This window comes from Pteropus vampyrus, unplaced genomic scaffold, assembly GCF_000151845.1.
Source record: "Pteropus vampyrus isolate Shadow unplaced genomic scaffold, Pvam_2.0 Scaffold3, whole genome shotgun sequence".
Lineage (NCBI taxonomy): Eukaryota > Metazoa > Chordata > Mammalia > Chiroptera > Pteropodidae > Pteropus > Pteropus vampyrus.
This window is the reverse complement of record NW_011888784.1, coordinates 16,806,611-16,824,388: the sequence shown is the minus strand read 5'-3', so window position 1 is coordinate 16,824,388 and position 17,778 is coordinate 16,806,611. Positions and strand designations below refer to the sequence as shown.

The window sequence follows — 17,778 nt, the reverse complement described above, 5'->3', positions numbered from 1 at the left end:
TGTGTGTGTGTGTTGTTTCATTTTGACATTGCTTCAAAGACAGAATTAAAATGTCAAAAACTTTGCATTGCATTATAGCTTGTCGATAATCTTAAATGCAAAATTTACACATCATAATTCTCAGTTTAGTCCATAAACCAAGATTATATTCTTGACCTCTAGGGGCAGAATATTCTTTCAATTAATCTATTCTAGTTCCATTCTATGAATATGGTACTTGGCCAAGTATATTGGATCCATTTATATTTTCATGGGTGAAATAGGTCAGTACAGATTAAATCTCATTCATCTGCTTGAACTCTCATCAACTAATAGCACTTGTTGGTGAGACAGATTGGTGTGGCGTGTGAGGCAGCACTGTTTGATGGAAATACAGTGACGACTGCTCTATTCCTCATTCTGCCACTAAATCATCATGTGACTCTGCATATGACACAACCTTTCGTTCAGTCACTTCAAGTAAAAGCCAAAATTATGAACCTGCCATAAAAGTGCCTACATGGTCTGGTTTCTGCTAAAGTCTTCAGCTGCCTGTCATATATTTCTCTTCCTCCCTGTAAGTTCAGCCAGGCACCTTTTTTCTGCAAAGACTTAGAATTTGCTATTAACTAAGGTGAACCAATCTTCTCTCAAAACTGACACCTGGCTAACTCCTTCTCAACCTTAAGTTCTCAGCTCAAATACCACTTCATTGGTGATATTCTCCATGACTAGTTCTCTCTATTACAAGATATTATATATTTGATACCTTTCCTTCAGAGTACTATCACATTTTGTATTGCTATCTGGGATTATTTATTAATGCTGGTTCACCTACTAAACTCTAAGCTTAGTGAAGGTATGATGGTATTTGCTTTGACTCAGCATTTTATCCTCTATATTTAGAACAATACTTGCTACCTAGAAGATATCAATTATGTTTGTTGAATGACTAAAATGAATGAGTAAAATGAGGGGGCTGGGCAAGGGGATCATTTAATCTTTTAGTACTTACATTTAATGGTTTGCCAGACTTAATCTGCAATTTGCCTAAGAATGACATGGAGCAAATTCAAGCAGCTCATATGACTCATACTTCTTTCATGCCAGACGCAGTAGCAAATACCACAGTTTGTGTGTAAAGAAGGCATCAAAATTATCTGTACACATGCTTTTCTATGGAGAAAAAGCAATTGCTATATTCAAGGAAGGTAAAAACCAGGAATAAAGTCAAGTGGTTTTTTTAGACTCCAACTTAGCTGAAATACAGTATTTGGGGTAACCACCACACATATTTTTTTAAAAAAAATCTATGAAAAATCCACTAATGCACCGGTGCATGAATACACAGTAGCGAATAATTCAAGATATATAGCAATGTGCAGCCATGTATCTCAAATTAGAATTGAGCTCATTGAAGGTAAATTAGATGCTAACATATTTAAAACATCCAAACACAATTCTCTCTCATTCTTTTTTTGTCCAAAGTCATGGAAACAATTACTCCATGAACTAAAATAAAAAGTTCCAAGCTAAGACAGAGCAGCTATCATGTTTTTATAAAAAAAATCTTTAGATCACTGTGTTTTCAGTAACATTGAAAACAAAAATTAGAGGGGCAATCTCTACTCTCAAATTCTTAATTCTTGAACCTATCTTAACAATTCCTTGAAACAGTCCCATGCAGTATGGTTCTTGGTTAACTCTCTAGCCCCACCACGTACTTCCCCAATCTCAGACTCTCCTGTGGATACATCAGTTCACTTCAGTTTCCAGAAGGCATCAACTCTCTCTTGCCTTTTGGCATTTCAGTACCAGACTCTGCTATTAAAATACTTTTTTGTCCACCTCTTCGCCTTGATAATTCCTACCCATTTTTTCAGTTTTACAGAAGGTCAATTCTAGGAATGCCTCCTTGACCTACCATGTTTAGATCAGGGGCCCCTTTCTGTACTCCTATAGTACGCTGAGCTTCCCCTATGTATATCCCTTAGCACACTGTATTGTAATTGTCTCTTTAGATTCTCTAGAGAAGAGATGATTTTATTCACATTCTACCATCAGGCTCAGAGTGGGCATTCAATTGTTGCTTGCTACGTGAAGGAATGAGGTCTCTAAGTAAGTCTAAATTCTTCCTAGGCATTTTCAGAGTCATTTTGGGAGGACCTCATCATTTTCTGAGGTTTTTCTAAATGAGAAATGCACTATTTATGGGCTCTACCTACTTGTCTAGAAACCAAATAAAATAAAATAATTTATGAGTTTTGGTTCTTGGTAATAAAGATAATATGAATAAAGGAAACTCATGGGTATAAAACCCTCAAATGAACTTCTTTATTTTCTTCTAAACACATAATCATAAGAAATGATTATTAGCTTTTGCTTAACCTGACTTCCCCCCAAGACATTTCCAAAGAAGAGAAATGAACTGAAATCGAGAAACAGAAGGACCAAGGAAAGAATTCCAATTGAATATGTTGGTGTGCAGGATTAGTATTCCTTGAATAATCAGCGATTAAACCATTTTCCATTGCTCAGATATTGAATATAATCAAACCTACATTTACCTTTTGGAACTGAAGTTCAATATCTTCTATAACATTTGTTTTCTCAGTACTATTCCTTCCACATTTATGGAAAGTATATTTTTAAAAAAGTATAAAGAATACACGATCTTTTGATCTTTGTGTCTCCTAAAAGAAATCAGTAACGCCCAGCCCCAGGACTCTTACTGCATGGATGGGATCATGTTAAACACTTTCCATGGACCAGAGGAGACAAGCCAGGACACCTCTGCACAACAGTTTCCTTCATTTTCTATGACTGAAAAATACAAATCCTAGCACTACCAAGTAGAGGACAGAGTTGTAAATCAACTGAAAGAAAGAGAAAAAAAGCAGTTCCCCCTACCTCTAACAAAGGGAACTTAGAGTGGCCAAAAGAAGAAATAAGCCTTTCTAATTTAGTCCTTCTAATTTTCATTCTAGCATTATTAGTGAGAAGTCATCACTGGCACATGGAAGGATAAATCTATATGTTGAAATCCTTTTTTCTATCACCGCTCACAGAAAGCAATAAGAAGCACCTAATAAGTAGAATCTCTTATCTGAAATGGAGGACAAAGGAAGTCAGGTCTTGGGAAACCCCTTTCCCTGCCAGTAAAGAACTTGGTCAATGGGGACATGAATAGAAACGACAGCTCCTCAGTGTGTCTCTTGGAGAGAAATAAAAACTGTTTTCACATGTGGACTTCATAAAAACTGTGATATGTAAGAAACACATTATAAAAAGTACATGATAACCACGAAAATTGTTTTGTTTGATCTTTGCACCAAGGATTTAGGGCCTGCAATATGCAGGAGGCACATGTTTTGCATTGGCCATTTTAGTATTCATGTCTCCTGTACTGCTTTCTAATAAGTTAAGAATGAAACGGGAGACTGCGTGCAGGAGTGAGAAATGCAAGAAAAGCAGTACTGTAAAATAAAAATGAATGAAAGTGCATTTCAACTTCCCTTTTATTATTAATAGCCACAAGAAAAACAATGCCAATTTTATTGTTATTACTTAACACTTCACATTTACAAAAGGACTTTATAGTCATTTTTACATGTTATTTGTCAATACTTTTTCTGAAAGAGACAGGGGAGCTCTTTCATGACTCTTAACATTAATTTTATAATGTTATATTAAATAATTTTTTCAAAAAGGAGGATAAAAATGCAGTCTGTGCCAGTATGTTACCAAAACAGTCTTTTCCATGAGAATAATTGTTCCCATTGTCGTTTGAGTAGATCGAACCACTGTTTGGCTGACTGTTGAATTTTCTTTATGTTACATAGACCCACTTTTTCACCTCCATTCACCTCCACTCCATTCAATTTATTATTAAAGTGTTTATTATTATTATTTTTATAGTGTTTCTAGAATACAAATAACATAACAAGATAATATGCAAGAAAAATTAAGATTGGTCTTCTTTTTAATTCTATAATGAGTGTGAGTAGAGAGGCTTCCATAAGCAGGTATCTGGGCTCTTGCCTGTTATTAAAAGAAGCATTTGTATAAGACAGGCTGAGAAATGTTTCCTCAAGTCAAGTGGGCAAAGGATTCTAAGATTCAGAGGCTCCAGCTACCCTCAGGTTTTGGATTTTTGCTCATTAGCTCATTTGTTAGCTTATATGGAGGCAGTCATTCAATAAATAGGCAGACCCCAAAGCAGGATTTGTCTCCTGGCATTAGTTGTCATCCTCACCTCCCTGCCAATTAGTTCAGCAGTTCTTCTGGATCTAAAGAATGGCAGTGGGAAATTCTGCTATCCCTAATGTTTCATGGGATTTTGGGAGAATTTGGATACTTTCTTATTCCAATGAGAAACATTTCTTCATTTATTATTAGATGGCCCAAATAGTGTGGAAACCATTCAGTTAGCTGATTTATTTAGTCAACTCTGCCAAATAAGATGCCTTAATTAAAAAATATGAACTAGCAGAAATATCCAGATAAACTGTCTATACTTTTCCAACAAACCTGAAAAATATGCCTTCCTTCATTTGGGGCCATGTAGTCATAGCCCAGAAGGTACTAAACTCTATGTTTAAAAGTACAAGTCTCAGTGAAAGGAAGAGTATAAGAAGACATTTATTTCAAAGTTATTAGTATGCCTGAATATAGGAAAAAAGTTCAAGATCTTTGAATATGTTCACATTATGAGAACTTCTCTATACATCAATGTCTTTATTTCTTTCAGTTTCAAATGTGGTGAATGAAGTCAACAGATACTCATTTATCTTTACTTCTTCGTCTGTAGGTCATTACATCCAACCTTTGAAAACTGGAAAATAGGCTCCCCACTCTCAAGCGGTGGGTCAAAGTGTTGTGTCTGTTGCAGTATAATTTGTCTACCCTCTGTATGGAAAGCTTGAGTTGACCGATGCCTCTAAACTATAAAAGTCTGTGCAGTTCTTATGCTAACGTTGGTGGTGGTGTTACAATAATAGCAACGGCACCTGCAATTTATTGAGTTCACATGATATACTAGATGATGTATAAACACATTTTATTTTAATAGTACTCAAAAGATGATAACTAATTGAAGTACCCAAGAATTAGGACATTTATATGACTTGCTCAAGTTTGTAGACAAGGGTTTGAACCCAGGTCCACTGCCTCAAGTTCATGCTTTCTTACTACATCCCTCTAGGTAAAGGATTATATCAGGCAATGAGAAAAATTTGAGTAGGTGGACCATATGTTCCAGTCTCTAGCTGCTGTCCCAGCATAATGAATAGATTGCCATTTTATGCTCTAAAGTGTCCCAGTTTAGGACACTTTAATAAACTAGATGATCGCTCCATCTCAGAACATGATTTAAAATAAACGTAAGACTTTTCGTAGGTATTATTTTCACTAATTTAATAATTTTGCCTTGATGGAGGAGTTCAAACAAGTAGCACATTTGACCTGGCCTGACATACTTGGGAAAACAGATGGATTTGTAATTGCGTATCATTTATTGCTTAGGTCTACTATTTCCCTGTTCTTTAACCTCTATTTCTCTGTCATCTCTCTTTGAGAATCTTCTGCCCTTCCTCTCTCTTCTCTCTTCCTCCTAGTATCCATATCTCATTGTATGTAGTAGGCTTTTTATACTGATCAAGTGTCAGAAAATTAATTCTTTAGTTTTACGTTAGCTGTAGTTTCTGATGAATCTTTAAAGTATAGCTTGGTCATGATTTCAGATGTTTAAGCCACTATTTTTGTCAGAAAGAGAATGAAAATCCTGAGAAGGCATCTTTACCTTATTTTTCTTCCTTTCTTCTTTTTAATCTTGCTGCTACTATTCCACCACTTCTTTACTACAACCACAGTGTATAGGTGTCCAGGGAGCTTTCTCGTTTCAGCTCCTGGACAATGCTACTGCAGGTTTCGCTGGGGTAAGCCAGCTCCAAAATGTGTTATTTCAAGCACCACCTCACATGTCTTTGCTCCTCTTCTGCTCTTATGGGCAAATTGTTGTCCTGTTTCTATTATGTTAAAGGGCTTTCAGTAAAAGGAAAGGAAATGATCTGTTTTTTAATCCAATAAGACATAGAACCGCTTAACAGACACAAGCAATGAGAAAATCTAACTTTCGCTTTTGTCGGTTTTAAATGTATGGCTTTGATTTATGGATCAAAATTGCTCATTTATTATTTTATCTATACAGCTGTAGGCAATTTTGACAGTTAAAATTTAGTTTTATTGACCAGTGCAGCCACTGTGCACACAAGGGGACTGGTGCACACAGCCTGCTGCACTCGAGAAACGATGATTTTTGATACCATGGCTGAGTCAGACTCGGAATCATAACCAATATAACAATAAGTTCCAAATCTCAGTGCCCAAGGCAAGAGGTTTGCTGTAAAATACAATTACCCTTTAAGGAGGGGAGCAGGAGGATTTGGGGTGGAGGTCTGCAAGCACAATTTAATGCAGCCGGGGATAGGCCACGATTATATCTGTGCATCAAAACTGTGGAGCAAAGAAGTGGGTGTTTCTTTCAAGACCCAGTTCCACAGACTAAAGATTAATGAGTGAAAATGTCTAAAAAGCAGAAGGAATGTTAGTTACCAAGACAATGAACTAAACAACCATTTTGATGTGAGAAAATTTACTAGTGCTGTTAGCCAACCTTTTACTTTTTGATGAACAAAAAATAACTGAAGAATTTCTTTTGGGAGATCTCAGTCGGTCCTCCCCCTCTGTCTTTGCACACACAGAAACATAAACTTGTGTAGTAATTTTAGGCCAGTTTTAATTTAGACCTATTCGACTATCAAACTGCCCACCTTTGCAATGTTAAGTTAGTCTTTCACTCTAACGCCCCTGTGCTCCATAAACAGACCTCCAAAGGGTAACAAATCAATAAAATGTCTAATTTGATCAGCCATGTTTTCGAATTTCTCAAGACAGCGCTAACCTGAAATAAATAGGTGGGTAAATAAATAAAGAAGGGCACTCACTTGTGAGTATTTTCCATGTCTTCTTTTCATCGTCGTAGTACTGAACCAAATTGCTAGGAAGGCGGTCCGGCCCAGGAGGCAATCCTCCAACCAATAACAGCATTTTCTTGTTAGAGCGAATTCTTCACCCAAAACAAAAGAGGAGATGAATAACCACATTATTGTGGAGCCTTTTTAGGGCAACGAAATCATAACCATCAAAAGAATGTTCCTTGCTTGCAGATTTCTATTTCATTTTTTCCTGTTTCTTCTCCCATTCATGTCTCAACAATTTTTTTGAACCAAGCAGAAAAATGATCAGAAGAGCGGCATATCCCCACGCTCATGGAATAATAAGCTCCCTTTATGCAATTTGTTAGAGGTTCATTCTAGAACGACCTTTTTCTTATATTATCCCTTTAAATCATCACTCTTTACAGCTGAGTACACATGAAATGCTCTGGAGTTGTACTAAGGTTAAGCATTAAAGTTGCATGTCAAAAATCGTATTAGTCAAAATCATTATTATAAGCCATTCTCCACTCAAAGAACCTTGAAAAAATTAAGGTTATGCAGAGAGTTTGTGAGCCAACTCTTTAATCACCCAGGGAACTTCAAATACCAGTTTGGTACAATTAGTAGCACAGGGCTAACTGGAGTGGGATAGCCAGTATGAAGAAGATGTTTTGTTTAATTTAGCTGAGACTTCTGCCTTCATCCCCTTTCCAGCTCCCCCTCACCCCCACCACTCGCCGCCCTATCCCCGGGCACCACCGGCGGCACAGCAGCACCAATTGGTAAAAATGAGACTGTGAGGTTGTTTTGAGCCTCCCCAGAGTGGAGCCCTGCCAATGCTTACCACTGATCCAGCGGCATGAACCTGCTCAACTGTGCAAAGTCACTCTAATTCCCTCCCTCTGTTTTTCTACCTTCTCCCCCAGGGGGCAACCACTGAAAGGAGTGACTACCCACCCATCCAGAGCTGGCAATTCGCTGCTATAAACCGTGACTGTGATTCCCAGTCTGCCTGGCAGTTCCCGAGAACAGGCCTGCAACATCTCATATGCAGTAAAAGCTATAAGATGCACCCTGGCCAGCACACTCGACCTGATGGATGTACGTCCTCAGAAACAATAACGGATTGAGCACACTTGAGACTGGAGCAGGGAGGGGAGGCCCAGACTCTCACAAGGGGCCTGCTGATTTAACGGTTGCTTTACATATAATTGAACTTTTCATTTACCTGAAAGGCTAAAGGTGGTGGTGAAAGAAACGGAACAACCACGATTGAAGGAAAAAGTCAATAAATACAAAAAGGTTCCTCTTAAATATGATCTCAACCCACAGTATGGCTCTGAATCTATTATTACATATTCAGGCCGTCGTTCAGATTCAAGGACGCTTGGCGAAGTATGCCCTTGTGGAGAAGCACTGTTTGTTGGTTAAGAACCTAACATTCGGAGAGTTAACTTAATACAGTTAATGGTCTTTCCATGTGAAGGAAGGGAACGAGAGAATTCTTTTAATGAAACTCTGGTGCCATTGTGTATGCCTCAGTAGGAAAAATACCTTCCGAAGAAACTCCAATTAGAGACTGATGAGCAGGGGGAGCCACACTTAAAGAAAAATGCCTAATTTGGTATCAGCTTGCAATATTAATTTTGCCAGAAACAAACAAACAAATAAACAACTTCTTTGAATTTCAAGTACTTTGAATCTGTATCCATATGCTTTATAGACCAATAGTTAGGAGACAAAAACAAGACAATAGTAAAGAATTCTATATTTTGAGGATTTGAATGATTTTAATGATTGGTTTGTTAAGAGGAGTTAAGGCAACAGTGCAGTAAGGAACTCTCCTTTATTTTGAAATGATACATGCATAATTGATGCACCGTATAACTTCCTAAATGCCTCGTTATAGAACTAATATAAGACTATTTTTATTTACTGTATTAGCCCAAATAATCAACTACTCTGTGAGTATAAGAAAACTCAGGATGAGAGCAAATATTCTTCTTAGGTTGTCAGTTTTACCATGTATAGACAGATCTGTTCAACTGGAAGTCATGATTCTGTGGCTGTTGTGACATGACACATTTATGTGCTGCCAGTCAGCAGGTGGGGCAGACAGGCCAATATCTACTGTTTAGACACAGAGGAAAGAACTCATTGAAGCGGTGGTGTGACCACAGCAATATAATTAAATCCGTTTTTAATATTTAATAAATGCACTTCTTTTAAAATATGTTTCATGAGTGACAAAAAGAGATAAATGTATGACTCAAATATGTTTGTAAGGTCATTTTATTAATTGATAAGTCAAGCTTCCCTGGGCATATCCCACTGGTGATTTTCAAGATCAACTTAGATGGACCATCTCTGCAGATGAGGAGAGAATCTAGAGTCTTCGCCTTCTCTGCCCAAAGAGCCAGTCATTGCCATCTGTCTTCTAAAAACTAGACTGAGACTATGAATATTTAAGCCACCAAACAGTTGGCAAATGGTAACAGCTTTCGCCCCTGCCAACAATGACATGATTCAAAGGACTAGCTAGCATAGGAGCAATGAAAGACTCCACATAAACTAAGATAAATCTCTAAACTGTCCAGGCCTTCTCAGGGATTGTGATGAAGAATTTTTTTACATGGAAGTAAATATAAAAAATTCCACTCACCCTCGTTGGCTGTGTGTCGTCTGTGAAGGAGCAGTGCTTTGAGTCTGCTATGGCCTCCTTAGTGAATGATGACACGTTCTAAATCTTTTGCATTTTTTATAGCATCATTCATTCAACTTGTTATGCATTTTACTCAGAGTATTTTGATTCTACATTGTTATTCTATTTTCCAACACAGTATTAATATTATTTAACTCTACATAAAGTTTAAAACTCTACCTTGTGAAAGTGAATCACATAGAAACCAAAAATAAGATAAACTGTGGGAAAAGTAGCCTCATACAGAAGAAAGAACACATAAAATAACAAAACACATTTGAATGTTTTTCTCACCATGTTCTCTGCAGACTCTCAAAACAGGTCTACATGGTGGGTACGATAACTCCATTCTACAAAGAGCTGAAGAAGTTCCCATAGACAAAGTGGCAGTAACAGTGTTCAGACACAAGCCTTCTAACTCTACCAGAACCATAATCTTTCTTTAAAGTCAATTTTCTTTTTTTATATTTTACTATAACTTCTGATTTAGACCCAGATGATCCAGATTCTAGTGTTAATTTTGCTCTTCATCAGAGTGACTTTGTGTAAGTTACTTGGCTTCTTAGAGACTTGTTTTCTTATCTTTAAGTAAACTATTAATATTAATATCTATTACTATCTGACCTGCATCTTCAAAGGACTGTCATGAGAATTACATAAAACAATGAAGCGAAAGTTCTATGTAAACTCTAAGGTAAATTATTATTAATCAGTCTTTAGGTATTGAAAAATATAATGTGGGCTTTATTTTAACATGCCAAAACTTATAAAAATAGTTAAAAAAAAGAAAAGTAATATTTTTCACTGAGATTCTTGTTCTGTTCGTGTATATAAACACAAGCTAATTTAGAGGACCTCACTACCCAGTTGTTATCTCATAATTCTATGTTCTTAGAAAATTATCTCTTTAATTACATTGGCTATCTTCTGAGCCTTGTTATAAGAAAAAATACATGTGGAAAATACATAAAACTATGAACCTATCTGGATCCATATAAAGGAGTCTAATAGAGATTACTCTACATTTCGTATTTCTTAAGAACAAAACAAATGAGAAAAACCATCACATATTTTACTTTGATATAAATGCAATGTCAACTATTCAATTACTCCTAGAAAGTAATATATGTGAAAAATTCCTGTAGAAATCTTCCATTCTTTTTACAATGTGCAATTACAATAGTGACAATGACAATAATGACAGATAATAATGATGTGTATTGGATATTGAAAACTCTAATTATCATGCTATTTGTTTGATGTATGTGAACTTCAATTCAAAAACATCATGAAAAAAAGATACCTTGTGAACTAGAAAAGTAAAATTAGGAGAATTTGAATTAATTTACTAAAGTGGGTTTCAATTATTCTTTTCTAAATAATTTCAGCAGAGCCTTACAGGTTTAATTTTAGATTAGGTAAAATCTACAAACGTAGTCCTGCTGCAATAATTAGAGTTCCTTCGTATGGCAACACGGTATACTTTTAGAAGATCTTCACATAGAAAACCATTTAGCCAAAATTAATATTCTCTTCAAATCTTTTAATATTTTTTTAAATATTTCTTTTTATTTCTCATCTAAGCACCACCTTGACCAAAGTAATGTATTTAAAAGGAAAAGAATTAGAGAAATTTAAACAAAGAGCTGAGTATGTCATGATTAATAATATTATTTGTATGCTTTTAATTTGAGTTCCTAGATTTTTGCATAGAAAAATATAAGGGGAAAAAGCAGATAGAATTTCAAGGTTTCCTTTGTTCCATCTCAGTAATTGCCCAACATTTACCATGTATCACATTTGTGCGTGTATGAGCGTATGTATGAGGGTGTGCTCGTGAGCATACGGACTTTGGTTCCGGGGATGAATGATTGAAGGATGACATAAAACCTCCCGGTGTAAACAAATTTTTCATCATACTGGTTTTCTAAGATGGTAAAGTCTCATTTATTTTTATTTCAGTGATTTGGAAATTTAATAATTGGGAAACAGGCCAGATGAAGTTTTTCTTTCCATGACACATTAAGAAAAAGTTTTCATTAACTAGTTTGAAAGAAAAGTTTTAACCTATTTAAGAAATCAAGTGAACTGTAATTGGAAAAAAAAAAACAGAGCATTAACAGCACCCACAAAAATCCTCTTTGTACTCTTGCCAATCACTTTGCGCTCCCTTTTTCTCCTATACAAAAAAAAAGGTGACTACTATCATTTTTTAAAACCATAAATCAGTAATGCCTGATTTAAAAGTTTATAATGATTTTAAATTTTATATAAGTAAAATATGCCAGGTGTACTCTTTTACTTTCAGCATCTTTTGCTCAAATTATATTTATGATATCTATGTTGTTTTCTGTAGTTATAGTTTTTTCAATGTCTCTGATGAACGGTATTCAATGTTTTGAATACTATATATTTATGCATTCTGGTGATGTTGGACATTTATGTTTTTTTCAGTTTTTGCATATTATAAATAGCACTGCTCTGATATACTCATTCATAGGTATTGTGGAGAACACATGTGTGTACTTATATTGTATACATATCTAAGAATGGAATTGTTGAAACATAAATTATGCATATTTTCAGCTTTAGTAGATATTGCCAAATAGTTCTCCAAAGTGAATGGACCAACTTACATATTCATCAGCTGTGAATGAAAGTAAGGACCTCTCTGTATTTTTACAGAAGTGAATATCTATGTATTTATGCATGCATACATGTATGCATGTGTGTATCTGTCATTTTTCGGTATAGCCATTTTGATGAGTGTGTAGTAGTCTTGAATTGTGGTTTTAATTTGCACTTCTCTGATGACTAATTGTTTCTGACAAATTTATGCCATCATTTGTAAAGTACGTTGGAATGTAAATTGGAACAGCCACTATGGAAAAAGAGTATGGAGGTTCCTCAAAAAGTTAAAAAGTAAATACAAAAATGTGATCCAGGAATCCCTCTGGGTATATATCGAAAATAATTGAAATCAAGATCTTGAAGAAATATTTGCACTCCTATGTTCACTGCAGCATTATTTACATTAGTAAAGACATGGAAACAATCTAAATGTCCATCGACAAGAATGGATAGAGAACGTATGGTATAAAAATACAATGGGATATTAACCAGCTTTAATAATGCAGGAAATCTTGCCATTTGCTACAACATGAATGAACTTAGAAGACATTATGCTAAGTGAAATAAACCAGGCACAGAACAAATACTAAGAATTCCACTTATGTAAGAATCTAAAATAGTTGAACTCATAGAAGCACCGAGGAGATTGGCAGTTGCCAGAGGCTGAGAGAAAGGGGAATAAGGAGGTGCTGATCAAAGGGTAAATAGTTTCATTTATGTAACATGAGCAATCCTAGAGATCTACTATACAGTATAGTACGCATAGTAATAATACTATATTTTATACTTAAAAATTTGTTTAGAGAATAGATTCTATGTTAAATGTTCTTATAAAAAAAGAAGGGAGGAAACTTCTAGAGGTAGTAAAAAATTTGGGATTATAGATGGTGACAGTTTCATGGGTGTGTACTTATATTCAAACTCATCAAAGGGCATAATTTTAATATGTTCAGCTTTTCTGTATGTCAATCTTACCTCAGTAAAAAAGTTAAAAATATTTTAACTATTAAAAAAAGAAATCGGGTGGTCTGCTGGCACTTTAGTGCTACCAATGCATATTCATTTTACAAATTATAAATAATTCTCATTTATTCATTAAAGAAAATATTCTGCATGTTCTAAGAATTGTTAAATTAGAGAACGAGAAGAGAATTTTGGAATAATCTAGTTTAGTGATTCCCAAGTCTGGTAAATCACCAAAATCACCTGAGGGGATTACAAAATTTAGATTCTTGGTATAAATTCTCAGGTCCCAACTTTCAGAGATTATGAGTCAATGGGATGAGGTCTTAAAAATCAATAATTTCAGAGTCTTCCAGTTGATTCTAACATAGCCAGACTTGAAGCCACTGATTTGATCTGGTTCTCTACATAATGTAGAAGTCCTTTTAACAATTTTTTAAAAAAGTATTCTTGTCAAGTTGGAAGTTTATAATGAAACGAACCTTAGTTTTTTAAATCCACTCTGTTATAGAAAGCTGTTGAACAGTTATGTTAGATATATTTTTCCTCCTTATTTTGAGTTGAAAATCTACCTAAGACTTCCAGAGTAAAAAGGCAAGTTCCTGTCTCCGTGTCATGGCAGCACTTCAAATATTGGAAGACAGTTGCCATATGTCTTGTCTTTCCTATGTTGAAATTCTTCACTTCTTTATGAACAAGTTTCCATTTCCCTTACCATCTTCTTACCATCTTGTTCACCTCTTTTGAGTATTTTTAGACTTTCAATTTCCCTTTTAAAAATGTGAAGGTCAGAATTGCACACAATATAACAAATGCTATATGTGATAGGAAATATACCATTTTTTAAGGCTTTCTAAAATCACAATAGTCTTCCAGCAGCAGTGCCAGTGCAGTGCTGGCTGGGTTCCTGTTAGGCTTCCAACTGACTACAAATATAGATTTTTTTTTTTTCTAAACCAAGTATTTTCAAGCCAGATTTCCTTATCCTATATTTCCTCTAGTTAAATATTTTAAAGATAAAATGCATGACTATTTTTAATGGCACTTACTTTCATCGTAGTAGAGACATCTATTAAAAACATCATGACTCTTGAAGCAGGACAGCCTGGTTGCTAAGGGTGAAAGACTCACAACTAGGGTGAGACAGCTGCCTTCAGCTTTTCTGAGATTAGTGACCTTGGGGTAGCCTCTTTGCTCTCTTTAACCTTATTTGTAAAATAGAGGTAACAATAGACCTAAGGCATAGCTTTTTTTTTTCAGGATTAAAAGAAATAAGATATGTAAAGCGTTTATAACAGTGCTAAATAAATGCTAACTATCCTCCTCCTTCTCTTCCTACTCCTCTTGCCACTGACATCAGTATTACCTATTATTCTTTTGCGTAATTTGCAGGTTTGGCAAGTGAGTGGCCTATGTCCCCATCTGAGTTTTATTACTTAAAAATAATAAAGTTGAATTTCCATTGTTTAGCTATTTTAATTATCCTAACTCTGTCTCTCTGAAATGATACTAAATTGCTTGGATTTTTACTCTGTAAATCCCCCTATGCAGTGTTTAGGAGAGTATGACTTTATTTTGAAATACAAAGTTTTCATGAAAAAACTAAGCTGTTTTGAAGTGACAAGGTAAACTGGTATAGATAAGTATTTATCCTATCTTTCAAAGGCTGAGTTAATTTTAAGAGCCAGTCAGCCAATGGACTTAAATTCTCTTTCTACCACTTCATGTTTATTTCCTTGGGCTGGTATTGAACCTCTTTAAGCCTCAGTTGCCTCATCTGTAAAGTGGGAATGTTTTGAGGGTTAAACGAACTCTCCTAAGCATGATGGGAAAAGAAATGGTTGCTACATGTAAACAAAACTACCTTCTTCGACGAATAAAAGGCACTTTGTGCAGCCGATGCCTTGAAAGATGAATGTCTCTGCATAACGAAGGGAAATAAAATGTGATGCTCCCAACATAATCCAGTAGGGGGAGGATAGAGAAGATTGTTAGAAGTAATGACTCTTTCCCATGACTTTCCAATTTCAGTGGACTTTACTAAACCTGTGATGGCTTAGTATTTTAAATGAGCAGCAAGTAAATGGACAATTTCACATCTGGTGGTATAGCAGCCATGTGTGGTAGTGATCTGGGAGGTAGGAAGAGCCAGGAAGATGCAAACCCCCAGAGATCTGCACATCAGCATTAGTTTTAGATTTTCATAGGACATAGGATTGCAGGGTTTTGTAATAATTTTGTCAGGTCTTTATCAGATCTAGGAAGCCACTAGCTGACATCTGGGTTGCATATAGAAAATATTTATGTCGTTGCCATAATAATCAATTGACAAATGATAACAATTATTATTATGCATAATTATTAACTTTGTAAGTCACTCTTGAAAATCAATCTTTGAAATTTGGCATTTTCTGTTATCGCTGAGAAGCCTTTCAGATACCATAAGTTGCACATAGGTTTATAAATAGCCAGAATATTTACTACATAAACAACTTTCATGAAAATATAAAACCACTGGCTTTCTATAATGATATTGATCCAGATCTCATTCATAAATTCAACCTACTCATTGTCTTGGCTGCCTTCTCTCTCTCTTAAGGAAGTCACCAAAACTTAGGATATTCATTATCAAATTTCATGGTAATCTTGACTTTTCTTCCATTTTCTTGCTATGTTCAATGTGTTGCCAAGATTCTAGAGCTATATGATGTTTCTTTCTTCAGTCTATCTCTTTATTCTAACCACACCGCCATTAGCCTGATTTGGCTGGCTTGGCTCTCTCTTGAGCTGTCCTAGCAGTGGTGTCCTTGCCTTCTGTGCTCCTGCTCCCATCTCATATACCCTAAATAGTTTGTCCAACGAATTTCTGCAGAGCCTGACATTAACGATCTATTACTTCAATCTTCTTTTTCAAAGTTATTAAAGAAGTTCTCATTTCCTATCATCTATACAATGCATATTTTCCCCAAATTATAACCTCCCTTCTTTCTCTGCCTCTCTCTCTCTATTTCTCTTTCATAGGTAAATGACTTGCTTGAGATTCCTTTCGTAGATAAAAGAGTTCTGAGTTAAAATCAAGTTTCTGAAAACTCTTGAAAGAGGAACTTCAGACGGAAACTGTTTAGGCCGTGGGGGGAAAGTAAGCGGGAGAAAGATCTCAAGCGATCAGCAAAGAGGAGACTTTGAAAAGCAGCTAGCTTTCCCTAAACTTCCAGCTAGCTAGAATGGTACCTAAAAGTCCTCCGAGGAGAGCTGCTAAAAGGTTCTTCAGTTTTTCCAGAGAAGTAAACCCCCTCGAGAATTTGTTCCAGATGATTTGCTGTTGTATTTAGGTTTCTTTATCATAGCTACTCTTGGTAATTACACAGCAGCTTTCATGAGAAGAGCCTTTAAATAGACCTGATAATGCCTCTCTGAGGTAGGTAAACACAAAGTATCATTATCCCCATTTAACAGATGAAAGAATAGAGGGAAAAGGGCTTAGGCACCTTTTCTAGTGCCTTCGGAGGGATTTCATTTCCTCCATTTCACAGAAGAAATACCTCTAAGGCTTTCCACCCAACCCTACTGAGATTCTCAGGTGTGGCTGAAAATGCCTCAGCTTCTTGTTTTCCTCCCACCTTGAGTCTGGCTGTGTTGTGACTACAGAACGGTCAGTCATATACATTATTTAGTTTTTCTAAAATAAAAATAACTTTAAGATTTGTTTGATCATATTATAAAGACAATGCGTATTTACCGAGAAATGTTCTGACTATACTTAAAAGCAATATAGTAGGTGCTCAATAAATGCTTCCTGTATGAATGAAGAAATGATGAATAAAAACATGAATGGGTGAAAGGAGTCAGAGTCACTGGTAATCTCACCGACCAGGAACATGTCATTCTAGATTCTTTATCATCTTTTTTTTATCATCCTTCTGATGGCGCCGCCACCACACTCACTGACTGGACCTTAAAAATGGTCCAGTCAGTGAGTGTGGTGGCGGCGCCATCAGAAGGCAAAAGGAAATGAGGAAAAGACACATTTCTGAACTATAAGGTGAAAGAGTCAGAGGGTAATATATTGAGTAATTGAGTTATTGACTAACCTCCAATCTAACCTGCTACCTTTACTCTGCCCTGCCCCAAATCCCTCTGTCTTTTATTCCTACGTGAGCATGACCAAATAATTAGTCTTGCTGTTGTCACAGTCCCACATCTATAATTTTCCTTGGATATCTCTGGTTTTCTCATTGTTCTTCGGGATCAGTGTTGTCTCATAGAATGGGAACTACCCATGATAGAGGGAACCAAATTTCAGTTATTCGTTCAATATAGGACCTTCGTGATATGTGCCATATCCACATGCTATGATATTATTTACTTAATATTTTATAAATCTGCTTACTGAAAAAATGCTTAATCTCAGTCTATTCTAGGGTTTCCCAATGCTATTTGCTCTTTAGAGTCACTTGTTGAGCTTTTTATAAAATATAGCTAAGAGGAAGGCACGTCTTAGAGATT

The 17,778-nt window shown here is 35.7% G+C and overlaps 1 protein-coding gene across 1 annotated transcript in view; it reads right to left on the bottom strand.

The window, feature by feature from the left end:
* Positions 1-17,778, bottom strand: part of KLHL14 (kelch like family member 14) — a 119,325-nt gene that overhangs the window by 83,899 nt on the left and 17,648 nt on the right. The window contains exon 2 of the mRNA XM_023532092.1: positions 6,984-7,105. Within this exon, the coding sequence (XP_023387860.1) occupies positions 6,984-7,105 (122 nt within the window). The remainder of the gene's footprint in view (positions 1-6,983; positions 7,106-17,778) is intronic.